Source organism: Zootoca vivipara, chromosome 1, assembly GCF_963506605.1.
Source record: "Zootoca vivipara chromosome 1, rZooViv1.1, whole genome shotgun sequence".
Lineage (NCBI taxonomy): Eukaryota > Metazoa > Chordata > Lepidosauria > Squamata > Lacertidae > Zootoca > Zootoca vivipara.
In genome coordinates, this window is record NC_083276.1 from 60357409 (window position 1) to 60377667 (window position 20259).

The 20259-nt window shown below is 44.3% G+C and overlaps 1 protein-coding gene across 1 annotated transcript; it reads right to left on the reverse strand.

Annotated features, from left to right (window-relative positions):
* Window positions 1-1300: 1300 nt before the first annotated feature.
* FANCF (FA complementation group F) lies at window positions 1301-3848 on the reverse strand. Its single transcript, XM_035121854.2, has one exon. It carries the CDS (start codon window positions 3823-3825, stop codon window positions 2818-2820), a length of 1008 nt encoding a protein of 335 aa, XP_034977745.1. The 5' UTR covers window positions 3826-3848; the 3' UTR covers window positions 1301-2817.
* Window positions 3849-20259: the final 16411 nt, after the last annotated feature.

A 20259-nucleotide genomic window follows, 5' to 3' on the forward strand; every position in this document is an offset into this window, starting at 1 on the left:
GATGGTTTGGCCAACTGCAACTATGATTATAGTCCAGGGGAGAGATACATCAAGAAACACAAGCAGAATGAGGGAGGTGTGGAGAAAAGGAGAGGCTTCTGAGGTATGTAGACTTTAGCCCTGCCAGGAGTCTGATTCCTGCCCCAAAGGGAGAGAAATGATCTGGTAAAGAGGAACTTTCCTACCAATGGAAATAATGTGTGCTTGCATCTATGGCTGCAGAGAAGGAATGTATGTGATTCTGCCTGCTCTCTTGTCCTGTAGTGGGAACAGCCCAGCAGTCTTGCTTTGGTATGGATCTAGTCTTATCTCTAATATGGATAGGATAGTGGGGTGTCACTTCTTCACTGTTCTGTTTGCAGGTTTAAAGCACAAACATGCAGAGTTCAAAGTAGATATGGTGCCACAAAAGTAAGCCAACCCAAACCATCAGTTTACACCAGTTATTTTTGGTGCATCATGGATTTGCTTTTTATCTTCCCTGTAGTTATGTTACATGACAAACATAAGGGGGATTCAAATTCTAAAAACACAGAATAAAATTACAAAGGTCTCATAGCATATTATGGACCCATTCTGAACTCACCAGCTTTCACCCCAGTATTAAGAGTAATGAGGCTGTAAGAGACAGCAGTACACACATTTAATTGTCAGCAGCACGATAATTTAAATCTCATTCCCTTAGGGCTCTCCATCTTTTCTCAGCTGAAAGGGCAAGCATAGCCCATTACAACATTAAGCAGCTGATGAATGACCTTGTTGTTCCACTTGTGATTCACGATTGATCATATCCAATTAAAGCCCAAGAGAAATCAATTGTTCCAACCTAAACCATTTACATTAATAAGAAATTAATGAATTTACTAACCTATAAAATTTATGCGTGTGTGCATTTTACACACAACCCAAACATACCACTTTGCTAGAAATAAGTGATGGAATTATTTAGCTGGAATGGCTGTAGCTTCATGGTAAGAGCATCTGCTTTGCAATCTGAAGGTCCCTGATTCAATCCCCAGCATCTCTAGACACAGCTGGTAAAGTCCCCTACCTGAAACCCTGGAGAGCTGCTACCAGTGCAGACCAGGGCTGCCTAACTGGCCCTTGGAATTCTTCCCAGGTGACACTCCTTATGGGCCCTGCTTTGCTTAGGGATGCTGAATAGATCCAATGTGAAACAGCAGCTATAATGGAACTTTCAAAAAGTAAAGCAACATGCATGTTTACTCACAAGTAAACCCTACTGAGTAATTTGATTAGCCCTCATGAAAGTGTGACTATGATTATAACCTAAGCCTTCTTTTATTTGCAATACACAATAATTATTTGCAATACACAATACGCAATACAGTAGTTTGTTGGTTTAGATACTGAAACAAAATATGGTTTCCCAAGAACAAGAAAGTATTTCTGTGGTGTGCCCAAGAGGGAATGGCAGCCCCAGGCTTCTGCCAGGCTTGTTCTGATAGTGGAAAAAGATATGTCACTATAGGAGTATAAGTCTTACAGCATTTATTTCTAATCTCATTACCTGGATCCAAAAAAGTCAATTTCTGTCTATTCCAAGTTAACACATATGTATTCCTTATATTGGCACAAATACAACAAACCAACAAATCATTAGGCATGGTTCCAAGCATGTGTTACATCACACACACACAAAAACAGTGAAAAAGACTATGGGCCCACATGTGGCTACTCTATGGACCAGGCATCCCCAAACCTCGGCCCCCCAGATGTTTTGGACTACAATTCCCATATTCCCTGACCACTGGTCCTGTTAGCTAGGGATCATGGGAGTTGTAGGACAAAACACCTGGAGGGCCGCAGTTTGGGGGTGCCTGCTATGGACGAAAGAGGAAATCTCTTAAGTGGACCTATCCAATACAATATGTCAAAACAAATCAGTGTTTTGTATTTGTAGAAGACACACTTCACACTACCACAGTATGTTTTACAAGAGGATCTTCACCTATATCACTGTGACAACCAAAATATGAGTCAGCTAAGTCATGAATACTGATTAAGTTGCTGATAACTGACTGGGAAATACAACTATCTCAAGTAAATATTCCTCCCTATGTCTCGCCGAGATCCACAAGCTCAATAGCAGAGCCTACATAGCCATGTCCACAGTGTATCAACATGTAGAGTACTACTTGTGTGAGCTTTTAAAAATGTCTAGCGCTGGGTAATTTTGTAACAATTTGTGATTGCTCCAGAACTCAGGATGCAAATCTTTGTTCTAATCTTTTGGTAGACAGGCAGTCTCACCTACACATTACAGAGATACAGTATACAAAAAGGACAGGAAGCCATGTTGGTCCATTAAGAACATTTCAGTTTGACAAGGACCTAAGTGTCAACACGGTGTTCTGCAGAACTTACGGTAAATGCTTGCATTCTCTTTGGTTCATCCTAATAACGTTTACACATACATAAAACACTAGCACTGCATCCATGTAAGGTGCAACTAGTACTTGTTTTTTAAACCCTTATAGAATAACTTTCTATTTACTCTATAATGAAGGGCTGAAGATGACAAAGCACATGAGGGAGATTCTATGTGATTTAATGCAGTGTTACACTTGGGAGTGAAAACCTAAAACTGAGAATGCATAGGAACACATTCCTGTACATGAAGCTCTGTTTAAATCCTCTGCTGGAAAACAAAACAAAGAAAGAGTTAAGACACTGGGAACCTCGAGGCTTAGAAGTATGCCACTTGATCTTAAGTGAGTAGTACTGAATGGAGAATCAATACAAAGTCATATTTCCTTTAGATACAGTGTTGGATTTTCACTCTAGGTTTTCAAATTATTTGGCTGTCGGGGGAAGGCTTCGCGCGAGGAGTTTTTCCTTCGAAGCAGACGCCTGCACGTCCAGCAGGAGATCAGTCCAAACACTCAGGCCTCGTACTTCAAAGCCCCCATCCTGGGCTTTTAGGTCTCTGAGCTGCGCCAGCACCGCGCTGCGTAGAGGCTCCGGCCCTTGGCAGAGGCAGCCGACACGCTCCCTCACCTCCTGCCAAGGCGCCGCCGCGCCTTCTTCTAGGCCGCCGGTCCCCCACTCCCCGCGCAGCGGGTCGTAACGGAGCCGGCTCCCCCAGGCCGCCAAGAGGCTCAAGTAAGGGGCGCGCAGTTCAGGGTGGCGGCTGCAAAGCGAGGCCGCCCACGAGGCCGGCAGCAGGCGGAAGAAGGCGGCGAGGCGAGGCTGCTGTTGCTGCTGCAGCAGCCAAGGGAGCAGCGCCGCTCTGGCTTCGGCTTCGCCGCCGGGCTCCAACAGCGCCGCCGCCACGGCCCTGTGCAGTGTGGGGCAGCAGGGCAGCTGCTCCAGGAGGGCGCCCTCCTCGCCGCCGCCCTCCTCCCGCAGCCGCTCCAACAGCAGCTGCCCCTGGGCTCTGACCGGAGGGGCCTCGTGAGGAGAAGGCGGCGCCGAAGGGAGGAGGAGGAGCTGGGCGGCCGCCTTTCGCCTCGCCAGGCGGTGGGCGCGGCGCTCCCCATCCCCGTCGTGCAGGAGGGCGCGCAGGAGGGCGCGGCAGGCGTCGTAGGGCAGCGCGCGGTTCTCCAGAAGCGCCAGGCCCAGCAGCTCCGGGCAGCGCTTCAAGTGGCCGAGGCCGAGCGGCACTCCCCGGCTGCGCAGGCGCCGCTCCACAGAGGCCCGGAGGCCGCGCTCGGGCGGGAGGCGGGCGTGCAGCCCCTGGAAGAAGCGGCCCCAGCTCAGGGCCCGGCGCACGGCCGCCGCGTCCCAGTCTCGCACCAGGCCCGAGCGCGACGCCGCCAAGAGGCTGGGCAACAGCTCGGTTTGAGAGAGGAGTGTCTCCATGGCGACGGGCCCAGCAGGGGAAACAGCAGCTCCTCTTGCCTCCATTCCTTGGCGCCGCTGATTTGAACGGTGGAGAGGCCCGCCTTCACTTTCGTGGGGCTAGCCAATCAGAAGGCAGCTCTTGCCTGGATTACTATTGGGCGTTGGAAACAGGCAGGCTGAAAGAACAGGGTTGCCACGCCTCTTTTTCCGCGCTGTAACTTTTGATCACAGGACAATTCCGTCTTATATTTTTTTTTTTGCCGACCTGCGAAGGTGGCGGAGACCAGATGTCGCAGGGAGGCACAAAGCTAGAGGATGTAGTGCAAGAGATGGATTGAGCCTTGTTCCAATAAATGTCCTCCGTACCTACAGAATCCATGTAGAAGGATCTGCTGTCTGAGCCCCATTTAAACTACCGTTGAGTTTCGGCTTGTTTACCTGGCTCAGAAAACAGGGGGAACAGTCGCTGCATCCCCGAATAGTGCACTTGAAAAAATAATTCCAAAATGCAGAGGGGGAAAAAGCTACTGACTGTGGGCATCCTGCTGTTAGATTTTAATAATAATAATAATAATAATAATAATAATAATAATAATAATAATAATAATAGGGATCAAAGAGCCACTCGTTCAGATTAGCCCTTACATTATTCACCAGCAAGCCTTACTGATGATCCTCTGAACAACTTTGTGTGTGGCACATATTCAATGTCAACCTTTCACAAAGTTCACCCCCTCCACCTTCCCTTAAAAATGCCAGGTCAGTGGTATATACTCTGTTTATCATGTTTGCTCTATGTATCCACATCTTTATTGAGATGGACAGCAGTGGTGTAGCATCATTTTATGTGGCTTACAACATGAAGATTTACATACAGTAGTTACAATAGTAGTCATGAACAATAAATATAATAATAATAATAATAATTTATTTATACCCCGCCCATCTGGCTGGGTTTCCCCAGCCACTCTGGGCGGCTTCCAACAGAAAAATAAAACACAGTAATCTATTAAACATTAAAAGCCTCCCTAAACAGGGCTGCCTTCAGATGTCTTCGAAAAGTCTGGTAGTTGTTTTCCTCTTTGACATCCGTTGGGAGGGCGTTCCACAGGGCAGGCGCCACCACTGAGAAGGCCCTCTGCCTAGTTCCCTGCAACTTGGCTTCTCGCGACGAGGGTACCGCCAGAAGGCCCTCGGTGCTGGACCTCAGTGTCCAGGCAGAACGATGGGGGTGGAGACGCTCCATCAGGTATACTGGACCGAGGCCATTTAGGACTTTAAAGGTCAGCACCAACACTTTGAATTGTGCTCGGAAATGCACTGGGAGCCAATGTAGATCTTTCAAGACCGGTGTTATGTGGTCTCGGCGGCCGCTCCCAGTCACCAGTCTAGCTGCCGCATTCTGGATTAGTTGTAGTTTCCGAGTCACTTTCAAAGGTAGCCCCACGTAGAGCACATCGCAGTAGTCCAAGCGGGAGATAACTAGAGCATGCACCATTCTGGCTAGACAGTCCGCAGGCAGGTAGGGTCTCAGCCTGCGTACCAGATGGAGCTGATAGACAGCTGCCCTGGACACAGAATTGACCTGCGCCTCCATGCGTCCAAAATGACTCCCAGGCTGCGCACCTGGTCCTTCAGGGGCACAGTTACCCCATTCAGAACCAGGGAGTCCTCCACACCTGCCCACCTCCTGTCCCCCACAAACAGTACTTCTGTCTTGTCAGGATTCAAAAAGGGAGCGGTCACCCAGGCACTCACAGGCAGCAGCCATGTCCCAGGCCTCTCTGCAGGCTTTGAGCTGTGTTGGTGGGTGCAGGCCCCGCCCTCTAGGCCAGGTGGAATTGGCAGGACAAGGGAGCGGTCCCCCAGGCGCTCACAGGCAGAGTGGCCACATTAAAAAGTACACAACAAAATTGAACAGAGTGTTGGTGCAAGTTGCAACCCAAGAAGATCTGGAGGGCCATAGGTTCCCTATCCCTGTGGCAGTGAAACAATTGGGCATTTTACCTCTTTAAATTTAGTATGAGATGCACCTATTAAAGTGCAACTGAAACCCAGTTTAAATGGTACTGCATCAAGTGGAAGTTGTAGCCCAAAAGATTTGGAGGGTCCTGGTGACTCTGAAGGCTGCTCTAAACATTTGTTAGCCAATGCTTCAAACTGACTAGATCATTTTTGACCTATTACAGTCTCTGAAATGAACCCACTCCTGATTTCAATTATGAAAAATCTCTCCCCCCCTGCGGTTCCCTGCAGTTTCATTGTTGATTCCGACCTTCCTTTCAAAACACACATACAGTAGAGAATATTCAAGTGTAAACAACAAACTACATGTGTACTTCTGTGTTGAATGACATCTCTGGTCACAGTTTCATCACCCCTGATGTACAGAATCCTCTGCAAGAAATTTGAAAAGGGGATCCTGTCCCTTTTCTCATAACTTCTGGTTTAATATGAGAAAACCCAGCCATTTAAAATGTTTGTGCTGCCTTCACAACTACTTGAATGCCTGCCAAATGTGTGAAATTTGATCAATAAAGGAGAAAGTACTCTTTTGTTAGATAATGTGTGTCCCTCAAGGGAGTCATTGGATTAGAGGCCTCAAAAAACCAATTCCAAGCTATAAAAAGGAAACACTCCAGTATTCCAGTGAACTATAACAGCGGAAGACTGCTGTGCACAACTTCATAGTTTCATTATTTTGCTTGAGCTCTGCTTTATGTTAAACTCGGGTTTCAAACAAAATATTCACATTATTTTTGGACATATATATGTCTCATCACTTCTGTTCATAAGCCAACAGAATCCACCCAGAATTTAAACTTGTCTGACAGGTTCTTTATAAATGAGTGCAGTGGCATGGAAACTGTGGCTTCTTCCCCCCACAGCCATGGTAATATTTGGAAGCTGAAACCATATGGCTAGGCACATTTTCACTCATTTATTGTTCTCCCAGCCAGGCAACAACTGGGCTGCAAGAGACCCTTGTGATCGGCCCTGCCCACATTTTCTAGTTTTGAAACATTCCAAAGTAACTTAGGCAAAATGATAGGAAAGTGACCTCTGTTCTGCTTTTGATACGTACATATTGTTCCGTTAACAATATGAAGCAGCCCCGACTCAATCTCTCCTCCCCCCATACCAGTACAATATTTGTATTAAGAAAACAAGAAGGAATCACTTCATCTATATACTCTGTTGCTGTGCAGATGGCTGCTTTTTCAGTTTAGGATTGCTTTTGGCATACCCTCTAAGTACTAAACAGAAGAACATGTGTAGATGAGTCTATAATACAGTATTTACTTGGAAGTAGGGTTGTGCACACACTTCCATTTACTCTGGAGGTGCTTTGGGAAGTGATGCAACACACAACAATAGCCACAACCCAAATATATCCTGCCATTTCTTATGGAATACAGTTATTCCCCAAATGATGAGTTATCCCCCAAACCAGCTTCGATCCAAATTGAGAAAAAGAATGCCTAGCTGTGTTTTAAGTTGGCAATGTGCACACAGCCCACGTCCCACGGTGTTCAGTATATTCCAGTGCTGGGCCGGCCCTAAGGCAAGGCTAGGTGGCGCAATGCGCTAGGGCGCTGGGCCGTCAGGGGGCGCCACGCTGTGCCCACCAGACAGCCTTTCCCTGCACGCCGGCTCAAGTTGTGGTGCCCTGCCAGCAGTGCCACCCTCGCCCGCCACCCTCGCCCGCCTCTTCTCGGGCTGCGGGCGCTGTTGTGGGGAAGCCGGCCACAAGCCTCCCATCAGCGCAGCAGCCAGGGCTCCCTGGACGGCAGTGCTGTGCAGTCGTTTCGGCAGAGCAGGTGGAGGCGGAGCACAGCTGGCAGTGTCCCTGTCCGTCAGGCCGCCCCGTTCCAGTGCCATTTAGTATACACAACATAAGGCATGCTTCAGAGTCAGTGATCACTTTTGAAAAGCTTGGCTTTTTTCAGCAGATTTGAAATGAGGAAAAGTAAACAAGTGTGTTCTGATCCATCAGCCAAACATTAATTTATTCAGAATGGTCTTGAAACAAAATTGTAGATTAGAGGCTTGGAGTGGAGTTCTTAACTCCTTTTTTATGTGTGAGACTAAAGGCTTTTTCCTACACAGGAGAGGCTTAACTTGGTATTAAAGTGATATTTTTACACTAGAAAGTGTGACATTTTTACATGTATAAAACTCAGTGCAGGGCAACTGCAACTTCAGCAGAAAGCTGATTGCTTGGTTATTGCCAGAAAATTTTGGGGAAGATAGTTTGAAATTCATTCATTGGCAACTAATGGCTGGACAATCTCCTCCACTTCCCACTCCAATGGGCAATTTACAGATAGTTTGAATCTGGAAGTGAAGGACAGCAGAGTTTAGAGCTATGTATTTAACTTGCCCTGGTTATTCCTGGTTGGTCTATGGGGGTCCAAACTGTTGGTTTGGAAATCTAATGTATGATCAGGGTTTAGCTGGTTTTGGTGCCAGCTAAAAGTGTCTGCTTGCTTCCACTGGTGTATTCGTGCATAAAATGCACATTGCAAAGATACCACAAGTGACCACGTTCTTTCTTATGAAGGAAGCTCAATGCTGCAGCACTACTCCTAGACTTCTTACCAGCCTGGGGGAGATGGGAGCATCTGGAGATTCTTATGGCACAAGCTACTTGGATTTTCGTCTGTGTCTGCTTACCTTTTGAGTTTCTTTCAGGCGAAATGTCCTGATACTTCACAGCTACCTTGATAGAATCTGTAGTTATGTGTATGTGCTTATGCGCTCTCACACACCCCACCCACAGACACAAAGAGACAGGGGTTTTTTTTTATTAATATGAAATAAGTTTCTAAGTGTCTGTTGTTTCCATTTTCATTTCTCCAAAGCTTTTTATGTGCATTCTTCCAGCACATTTCTCATTATTCTCTCAGTCTTTCCTCTGCTGGATAGCTAAGCTTTCCAGACATATAACCTGAAATGTCCTGGGAGAATTTACATAAAAACAATAAAGCCAAGGAAATGGAAACCACAGAATATATACATCAGTTTTTCAGCCTTTGCTATGGAGCACATTGGTTCTTGTTTGCTGGGGAATTCAACTTTCCATATTAACATCCATTCACTATGGGGCAAATGTACAGAGCAAGGGATGGTTGAAATCATTTGAGTTGGCGTGTGTTTCATGACTTAAGTGAATACTCTGAATTTGGTGGCAGGGCTTGTATGTTAATCTCATTAACCATAAAAAGAGTATTATGTGCACAAATCCTCACACATCAAGAAGACTGCTCTGTACAAAATCATCCAAATGGTAGGATCAAGCTAATGCACAATCTGAAAAACAAAACAAAACAAAATTATCTGTTCAAGGAAAGCTGAAAGGTACCTGCAAAATCTAATGGTGTATTTGATCATTCTAAACCTGAAAGTTTTGGAAACAGAATAGACTGTGTGAACCAATACAGTATAGCAATACAGATACTGGGATTGGCATAGGCATAGAGACTCTTAGCCAAAATTGCATGGGAGGGCAGTGATTGGGTCTGCCCCTGTCATGTCTAGAGCTGGGGGCTGGGGTGTCGTTTAAAATACAGCCGTACCTTGGTTTTCAAACAGAATGAATTCCGGAAGTCCGTTTGACTTCCAAAACGTTCAGAAACCAAGGCACGGCTTTCGATTGGCTGCAGGAGTGTCCTGCAGCCAATCGGAAGTCGTGGAAGCAGCGCTGGACGTTTGGCTTCCAAGGCAAAGTTTGCAAACTGGAGCATTTCCTTCCGAGTTTGTGACGTTCGAGTTCCAAGTTGTTCGTGAACTAAGCTGTTCGAAAACCAAAGTATGACTGTACTTTCAACTTACATGGGGGTTATGTTCCAGGGATAGTGCATAAAGCCAAAATTGTGTACAGTATAGTCAAAACAACCCTCCAAATGCCTTCTCAAGGCCACTGAAGACTTTCCCTGCACCTCTGAGCACTCTCCAAAGGTGAGCTCAATGGCAGGTAGGATTGTTGACTGTAATGTAATGTGCACTTTGCGGTTTAGGTCCTCCTGTCATAGCAAGGGGCAGTTCATTAATTTGCTTCTTTGCAGATATGTGAAGCAGAAGTACAGTATTTGTCCATAGCGAACCAGACAACCAGATTTCTTTATTCATTACCATAAAAACATAGTGGTTATGTTTGTAATACAGCAAACACCAAGTGTTTTGGACCTCTCCACAATTCTTTTCTTGAAGTACTCAAATGACCAAATAAGTACAATCATTCCATGTTGCTGTTATTGTTTAGTCATCTTAGTCGTGTTTGACTCTCTGTGACCCCATGAACCAGAGCATCCCTTGGAAACTCTCACTTTCTTCTCAAAGCTTCTCCTTTTTTATGTCCATGGAGTTTTCTTGGCAAAATACTGGAGTGGTTTGCCAGTTCCTTCTCCAGGTGGAGCACATTTAGTCTAAAATCTCGGCTATGACCTGTCTGTCTTGGGTGACCCTGCACGGCATAGCTCATAGCTTCTTGGAGTTATTCAAGCTCCTTCGCCATGACAAGGCAGTGATCCATGAAGGGGTATTCCATGTACTATGATGCAACAGATCAGAGCTGATATTAAAAACTGCAACAACTTCACCTGCAAACTGAAGCAGAATAGCTCATGAAAGTAATGCCGCTTGATTCTGCTGAATTTAAAAACTGATCCTAAATCTTAGCATTCCAGAAAAAAAATGTATGCTCGGACTTGAAGCCTGGAGAAATTGGCATTAAATTGGGTTTTAATAGGAAAAAGTGTGTGTGACACTAGTCATTTTCTTTCTGCCTTTACAGTAAGCAATACTGGAGATGATCCAGAAACGTTCCCTTTTCAAATATTTCTCCTTCCCAAGACACCCAATTCTAACCCTTACCATTTTTAAAATAGTACTTTTACTACTGAAGGAAGCCCACATGGGGTTCTCAGGTAGCTGCCCATCCAGGCATTGAACAGACCAAGCCCTGCTTAGCCTCAGCAATGTGACAGCTTCATATACCCCCAAGACTCAGGCCATGTTCTGGAACCTAGCCAAGAAAGTAAAAAAGCTACGCACAGAGACTTGATAAGCAGTTAACGGTCCCACTGATTTCAATGGGAACTATTTACTGGGGAGCATATCCCATTCAATACGCTAGGGCTTTCTTCTGCTGAGCACCGGAGGGCTGCCACTCACCACCTGGCCTAGGGCAGGGCCTGACAGGCTCCACAAAGGACTGCTGCCGCTGCTGCTGAGCAGAGAGAGCTCTGTTTTTGTTTTTGTTTTTAAATTGCTGTTATTTTTTTACCTATGTCATTTTAAACTGTGATATTAATGCTGCATTCTTAGTTTTAGATTTTGATTTATGTGGAAATTGTTTTCCATTTGGTTGTGCATTTTTTGATGTGGTTTATTTATTGATTATGACTTTTGTAATTATGTAAATCTTGTCATGTTGTAAGCTGCTTTGAGCATTGTTTTTATGGTAACTGTGGAAAGGCGGCATACAAATAAAATGATGATGATGATAATGATGATGATGATGATGATGATGATGATGATGATGATGATGATGAAGGGTTTGGATTTGATATCCCGCTTTATCACTACCCTAAGGAGTCTCAAAGCGGCTAACAATCTCCTTTCCCTTCCTCTCCCACAACAAACACTCTGTGAGGTGAGTGAGGCTGAGAGACTTCAGAGAAGAGTGACTAGTCCAAGGTCACCCAGCAGCTGCATGTGGAGGAGCAGGGAAGCGAACCCGGTTCACCGAATTACGAATCTACTGCTCTTAACCACTACAGCACACTAGCTCTCTGATGACGATGATGAATGGTCATGCATAGAATTGCACTGCTACCGTGCTTGAAAATGTTCAATGGTGTGTCTGTTTTCTTACATTTACACCCTGCCTTGCTTGTGTCTTAGAACTCAAAAAGGCATACTTCTGCTTCCCAGGTAATCACCTGCTTAGCTTTAGCAAGATGGTAGCTTCATGTGCCTGTAGACCTTTTCCTCTCTTTTTTTTGTATCACAGATTTGAAGACCCTATGTCTGAATTCTCAATAACTTAAAAGCAAGTAATAGTTTCAGTTAAAGGATTTTTAATGCGAGAGCATGGTTTCTCACTCTCAAATCTGCCTATCACATTCAAGAGTTAAATGAGTAGCTTGCTTTCTGTTTGTCTTCATTATTGGCTTCTTTGGACATCTGCTTTTAGAGCTGGCTTGAAATTTGAACCTGCTATATTCAGCAGCATGTGTTATTAATGTACATTGGGTAAGCAGCATGCCCATTGTTTGTAAATCAGAATATGATTAAGAGCAATAAGCAGCAAAATCTCAGCCAACAGCAAATTAGGAAAACGTGCTTGAAGTGCAGGTCCTAAATGCATAGAAAAACAATCTTGTTTACCAGAAAGAAAAGAGAGAGAAACCGAAGATGCTTTGCAGTCATCTTCAATAACAGCTGTGCAACATCATTGAAATGTCTCAGGGCCAGATCATTCTGCTGCTGCTGCTGAGTGCTATCTGTTCAGTATTTGTAATAGTACATCTAAATGATCAGAAATTTTGGTCCAGTCCTTCCAGGTCTGTGCGTGTTTCCATGTAAAAATGAGAAAAAAAATACACACACATGGAAATGGAAAGCTCACGTATCAAAGAGATGACAGTACTGAGGTGCTACCTTTCCACATTCAGATTTTCCCACTTGGGGTATTTTGATATGAAGAGTATTTGAATATGCAATTATGCACATGTTTCAAGTGGCATAATCCCAGGAGGACTGTTTGAAAAAGCTTTCAAATCTTGTGAGATGGTATCGAATGGACTTCTTGTCAGAACCCCAATATTGATTTGGCTACTTTCAGAGAGGTACAAATGTGTTGGTCAATAACTTAATTCAAAATGAGGACTGGCATTCCCAGGGAGAATTTCCTGATCCCTAGTTTTATCGTGAAGCAGAGCTCACCAGATGAATTGGGCTCATCTATTCAGTGATGTTGCAGCACACTGAATGCCAGTCCTCTGCTTCCTTGGAGGTTTTAAAGCGGAATTTGGATGGTCATCTGTTATGGATGCTTTAGCTGAGATTCCTGCACTGCAGGGGGTTGGACTAGATGACCATTGGGTCCCTTCCTACTCTAAGATTCTATGATCACTCAAGTGGGTGAAAGGTGGGGAAGCTTTGATGGCCCCAAGTTGTGATGAGAGTTCAGCTTCTCAATACATTGGGGGTAGTGAATTCACGCTGAAAGTAATATATACACCTGCTGAGTTTCCTCTTATTTGGGATAAGGGAGATGTGATTGCTCAGTCCATATAGACGAAGCAAGGACCTAGTGGGTCTTGATGTTGCAAATGCATCTCAGAGGTGCATTGGTGGAGTCATATTTGGTCGTAGATATGAAACTTGACCTGCCCTTTTTCAAGGGTTGGAATTTCTCTTTGAGACTACAGATGGCTGGACTTGCCACCAAAGTCTTCAGCAGAGGCTCAGGACCGAAGGAAGGTGGACCTGCCAGCACTCTTTAGGCTCTGCAATGTTTAAATGGGCGATGACTTCATCTGGTAATGGAAATGGGATCCATACTTGGAATGGGGTCAAAAAGTTGGCTCACACACGTGAAAGGCTAAAAAACAAAAGGAAACAATCTAAAATTAGAACCTGATGCTATCTCCTATTGAAATTAATACCTTTTTTTCCACCAACTTCATTAGAAGCAGATTTGTCATTTTAAAAAATACTTTAGAATACTGCAAATACAAGGTCAATTTCACACAAGAGCTAGCAGACATTTGGAACACGTTACCGGGGAAGGAAACTGAAACAAAAATATTAATGAGTTTATGAGAAACTTAGATTTGTATCCTGCAAGGAAGAGACTGTATAGTAACATAAAAAGCAGAAATGTGGGATTATAGATAAAGGAAGTGCAGATGGGCAAGCTGACTGGGCTTTACTTTGCTTTCTACGAGTCTTTAAAAATTGCATTCTTCTAGAATGGTAATGTTTTCAGGCTTTCTTTTCTTTGTATCCTTTCTTGTGTGCTTTTAAAGGAGTACTGTAGTTTATTGCTTTTTTTAAGAAAAGCAGTTGCTCTGAGTCTTAGATAATGCAACAATATGATTGTGAAACAGAATCACTCTTAGTGTTTATGTGCAGCATATTTCAAGTTTTCGAAGCACTTCATATACATCATGCCAGTAATCCAAAGAACGCTAGAAGATCGGCCAGGATGCCTGTTCCCATGTTGTGAGGAGAGAACACATGAGAAGGGATTGAAGGTTGGCAAATCAGCTGTCGTTTTTTTAAAAAAGAAAGTGTAGCATAGGCTGTCATAAATCATGTGATCATTTCCCCAGGTGGTTCAAGAGAAATGATTACACTGACTTTATATTAGAAGACAGGTGAGATTCAGTGCTGGCTGGTGTCCCTTGGGACCGGAAGAGTTGAAGACATGGAGACCAACAGTTGGTGGAGCCAGAGCCAATGAAGAGGTTGCAAGAAGGCAGACAGATGGAGGCTGGCTGGGGGCAGATTGAAGTTGCTTGGGCAATGCCCCATTTAACCTAACGGACCAGCCTCCGCTGGTTAGATTATCAGGGATATAAGTTAGAGCCTTCTCAGTGATGGTATCTACCCCCTCAGCCCCCTTCCTAGAAATATCTACCTTAGTCTCTCCCCATGGGTGTCCTCCAGACATTTTGAGCTACAAGTCCCATGTTGCCTGGGGCTGATGGGAGTTGTAGTCCTAAACATCTGAAGGCTCATCTACCTGGACTCTTCCTTGCTGCAGGCCCTTTGTAGCCAACTCCAAGTATTTCTTTTTCCATCTGCTTTTGGCATGAATAATCTTTTCTTCTTTATTCTGTGCTATTTTATGACTGTTCTGCTTTCCGTTTGTATTAAAGTACTGTTTAAATGAATGTCAACATGGTTGTAGGAGTATGGTGCTTTGCTTTTGTTTTTTACTCTGTAATGGGAGCTAATAAAGTACAAATAAATGAAAATAAAACAACGCAATGCCCAGACTCATACTGATTCAACAAATAGATTCTAGGAAAGGGATCAAATGTCAGTCAGATCAGTACAACATCATAAACTATGCAGAGTTACCACTGTTGCAGGTTTGCTATGTGTAAGGGTAAGATATTACGGTATAGGAGCTTTTTCTTGTTTGATTTCCACAACTTTCATTCTAATTATTTTCTCTTCTGTGCATCTCATGCCTTCTTAGAACTTCCATGCATCACTCATAATCAACATCATTTAGAAAAATACAAATACAAGAAAGGAAGGCTTTTATGAATGGGAAGTGGAAAAAGTAATTCATTCAGTTGTAAAACAATAACACAAAAGGGAAAATAGGAGCTGTAGCTAACCCTACATTGTTCTCTTGGATTTATGATGGCACCCTTCCCAATTTTAGTGACGGAGAAGATTTAAATTTTGCATTAATTCAACTATAGGCCAGTTGCTGTGACAGGTGCTTCTTGTCCAGACACCCAGATTGGAGGCTGATGGGCCATAGTACCCGGAATGGTGAACTTGGGGATAGCCCAGATATGAAACACACCATAGCGTGCCCCTTAATCTTGGCCAACCCTACCAATTAACAACCAGCAGATGGACTGCTTGATTTCAGGATACACACCCAATGCCTATGCCAGAACCTGCTGACATCAGTAGTCCATAAAGTTGTGGTAGTCCCAATACCGCTGTCCTGTATCTCATTTTTATTCTATTATACACAGCCCCCTCCCTGCCTATGGCTGCTCTGCACCTGGGCCCACAAGGCATGAATAGCCCTGATCCAAGGACAGTCTTGAGCCTCTTTCCATTCCAATGTCTCAGCTGCTCTTCTGGCTTCCCAGTTGCCTCAGAATATTCATGTAGAAAAGGAGGGTTTTCTTCAAACCTGAGCCTTGCAATCCTACGGGTTTAGACCATTGCCAGTCTAGCACATGGATAACCAAAATGGTGCTGCTCTAGATGTTTTGGACTACAACTTCCATAACCTCTGACTATTGACTACCCTGCCTGGCGCTTTTGGGAGTTGTAGTCCACAATATCAAGGGGGCATCACACATCACATCTCCTTAAATGGGTAAACAAGTCCACTGGCACAAAAGTTCAAGACGGAACTGCTAGACAGAGAAAAGCTGCAATCCAGTGGCACTAGGGAGTACATCCATATTGGTTTTTCTATAGGATATCAGGCACATGGATGAGCACAGCTGACCCCCAAAGTGCAGATGTACAAACTGCTTCAACCTATAGTGGCTCCCCTCCCTCCCTTTTCAAATGAGTGACTGAAATAAGGCAAAACTAGCCACAAATGAGAGGGGACACAGGTGGCGCTATGGGTTAAACCACAGAGCCTAGGGCTTGCCGATCGGCGGTTCGAATCCCTGCGATGGGGTGAGCTCCCGTTGCTCGGTCCCAGCTCCTGCCAACCTAGCAGTTTGAAAGCATGTCAAAGTGCAAGTAGATAAATAGGTACAGCGGGGAGGTAAACGGCGTTTCCGTGTGCTGCTCTGGATCGCCAGAAGCGGCTTTGTCATGCTGGCCACATGACCTGGAAGCTGTATGCCAGCTCCCTCGGCCAATAACGTGAGATGAGCACCACAACCCCAGAGTCGGTCACGACTGGACCTAAGGGTCAGGGGTCCCTTTAACTTTACCTTTAGCCACAAATGAGGCATTCCTGGCCAGCTTCCCATTGGAGAATTGTACTTCTTGTGCTCCCTATTCAATGTACAGTAACAATGTTAATTGGCATTATAACAAACCTCTTTTTATTATCACTGGCTACTAACCCTGAGCTATGCTCTACCCCTACTGTCTGAGGAAGCGTGCTTCTGAATACCAGCTGTTGGAAGCCCCAGGAGGGGAAGAGTGCTATTGCATTCTGGTCCTGTTTGTGAACTTCCTGGTGGATTCTGGTTGGCCACTCCGAGGACAGTGTTCTGCTGTCTGCAGGGTCTCTTAATTCAGGGAAGTATACACTCTTCAATGAAAGAAAAACCTCTGCATTAAAAAACAAAGGACTTGACTTGTAGTGTGGTAGAGGCTAGGTCATGGGACGTGGATGGCGCTGTGGTCTAAACCATTGAGCCTCTTGGGCTTGCCAATCACAAGGTCAGCGATTCGAATACCGGTGATGGGGTGAGCTGCTGTTGCTCAGTCCCAGCTCCTGCCAACCTAGCAGTTCGAAAGCACGCCAAAAAATGCAAGTAGATAAATAGGTACTGCTCCGGCGGGAAGATAAACAGCGTTTCCATGCGCTGCTCTGGTTTCGGTGTTCCGTTGAGCCAGAAGCGGCTTAGTCATGCTGGCCACATGACCCGGAAAAACTGTCTGCGGACAAAACACCAGCTCCCTCGGCCTGTAAAGTGAGATGAGCGCCGCAACCTCAGAGTCATCTATGACTGGACTTAACTGTCAGGGGTCCTTTACCTTTCCCTTTTTTAGAGGCTAGGCCAATGTTTTATCAGTGGCTCTCTAGGACCAACTCAGTAACAATAACCCTCCTATTCTTAAATTTTAAAATGTTGGGGTTGATCATGAGGGACCCTGGAAATGTAAGGCAAGACGTTAGCATCTTAAATAATTTTTTTTTAATATTTCCTCTGCAAACCTTATTAAAAGCTGTCCTTTGAAGAGTCGCCAAACTTGGAGACAAAATTCAATCACAAGTGTGAAACAGAAAAGGCGCAAACCTTGTTTGAAGTACAAATCCCTCCATTATTTGTAGCTTATAATGTAGATTTCAGCTGTATGTTTGGCAGTTGGGCCTAACCAGGCCTTCTTCTATAGGGTTTGCTCTGAGTTGTGCAGATTTACTAGCCTTTGTTAAGCTATATTTTGCAGAATGCATTAGCATTTGATGGCTGCTCAGCAAAAGCAAGAATAAAACCTCAGTAAATGTATCACATGCAAGGGGGGGGGAGTACAGACTAACTAAATATAGACCATTTGGCATGTTCTGCTCTCAGCCATATGTCTTGGACCATTGTTTAAGGCACGCATTATCCACCATTTTAAGGGGGAGTGTGTATGTGGCTGCAGAACCTTCCCAGCTTTTTAAAAACGTGCTCTACAGTTAAATACACATATACATAACTGGCTAGTTTATAGCCTGGAATCTGGAATAAGTTCAGAGATTCATTCCAAATGCAGGGTTTTTCTTGAGCAAAGTATGAAGTCATGCATTTTCTGGAAAATTTTGGATTTTCTTGATCCTGTGTACTTCAAAGCGTACAGAATCAAGTTTAAAAGACCATTTACCAGCAATATATAGATAGCAAGGAGGAATATGACTAGTGCCAGTGGATGGACTAAGTTCTTCTCCAAGTATTACCAAAAGCAATTTCCTCCAGTTCTGCTAAGGTGGTACAACCCATGTTTCTGTCCCCAAGGCAGCTGTCAGTTTATTTGCATGTGGATTTTGGAGGAATGGCTTCAATTAGTCTGGCTTCAGGCATCAGGGAAGAAGTATGGTAGAAAAAGCAAATTCTATTTTATCTATGCAGCCTTTGCCAACCTGGTGCCCTCCAGACGTTTTGGATTATAGCTCCTATCAGCCCTCTACAACTCCCATGTTGACTGGGGCTGATGGGAGTTGCAGTGCAAAACACCTGAAGCTGATCTCTTGCACGGAACAAACTTCTTGTGCAGCAAAAAGGAGACAATTAAACAGAGGAGGTGGGGTCTGCAATCTGTCTGGGTTACTTCAAGTCTGTTTGCATGTGTTGGGGCCATTGCAAGAAAGTAATTATGTTAATTTCCCTTCCAGTAGCACCTTAGAAACCAACTACATTTGTCACTGGTATGAGCTTTCGTGTGCATGCACATTTCTTCAGATACACTGAAACAGAAGTCACCAGATCCTCACATATAGTGAGAAGGAGTGCATGCACACAAAAGCTCATACCAATGACAAACTTAGTTGCTCTCTAAGGTGCTACTGGAAGGAATTTTTTAATTTTTTAATTTTGTTTCGACTATACCAGACCAACATGGCTACCACCTGTAACTAGGTTAATTTTGTTAGTGGCTGTAACGGTCACCCTAAATCCGGCCCGAGTTTGAAAGGGTTAACAGTTGAGGACAGATGGAACCCAAGGGGGCGGGCTTAGGCTGGCTATATAAACCCACCCTGGAGGGGGAAGAGGGGAGTTAAACAGTGGTGGAGAGTTGGTGTGAGTGGAGTCAGGTTTGAGCTGGGTTTAGAATCTGAGGGGAGGCATTAGTGGTTTATTGTTCAGCAATGATAAGGTGTTAGACAGAATAAATTAGTGGACTTTAGCAGTAATAGGCCGGTAATATAGTTAGCGGTAATAGGCTGGTATAGGAGAAACTGTTATAAGAAGTTAACAAACGTTATTATTGAAACCACACGCATTTGTACTTTAAATAAAGAAACTATTTTTATTCAACAACATCCTTGTCTGGAGTAGTGATCGGGTACCAGTCCAATTTACTGGTTGGTGGCAGTGGTGATACCAAAGGTCGTTTGTGCAGGCATCAATAGACCGTAAAACATCCGGGGGTCCTGCACAGGTCAAGGTGACCACGACAGTGGCAGTCATTGTTTTATGTTATAGAAGATGGTTTTAGTTGCTGATGTATTAAAAATAAAATGGATTAATTGTGTGATCTAGTCACGTATTTGATTCTTAACTGAAAACGGTGGTTTGGATGTAATACTAAACCATAGTTTAATGTTATGACAAAAAGCCTAGCCTCCCTCCCGGCTCACATATTTCCCCTTCCTCATCTGGTGAGGCTGTAAGGAGTTCAGAAGCCTTTCCTGTTATTTGTTAGTTACAGTTTGCCATGTGTTGTTCAAGCACAAAGCAAACAATGGTTAATCCTAACTATGGTTAGTGGAAACAGGACAACTTGAAACCATAGTTCATGAAGCTGATTCATGTTCACTTTCCTTAGTTAATATTAACTACACCTTTGGGTTGGGAGGATGTGCTAAACTCTGCTTATTCTTAAATAGAAACAGGAGGTTCTAATCTCCCCCTCACAGCCTTGTGAAAGGAGGGGGGAGTATGTGAGCCTGGTGGAGTGGCTAGACTCAGCCTCATAACATCTGAGCATATCCTTTATGTTTAAAGCAGTTTGTTGTGTGTTTTTTGCATTGAATGTTTGATAGTAAAAACGTTGGAGCCAAGCCCATCAGCTGCAGAAGACACAACTCTAAAGAAGCAAAATGGTCTTAAGGCTGGAAGTTATGGTTTATTATAAAACATTTAAAATACTATGTGCTGTCCAAAGGGTTCCTGCTAAAATATATTACAATCTAAGAGTCTGGATACAAAAGAAGAATATACAAGGTTATAGAAAGATTACGTATTGACCAGGTGGGAAGGCTACTATAAGTGAATAGCCCAAACACCATTTCTTTTCATAAGAATTCATAGTAAGGTCTATGCTGCGATGCAGCCAGGTAGA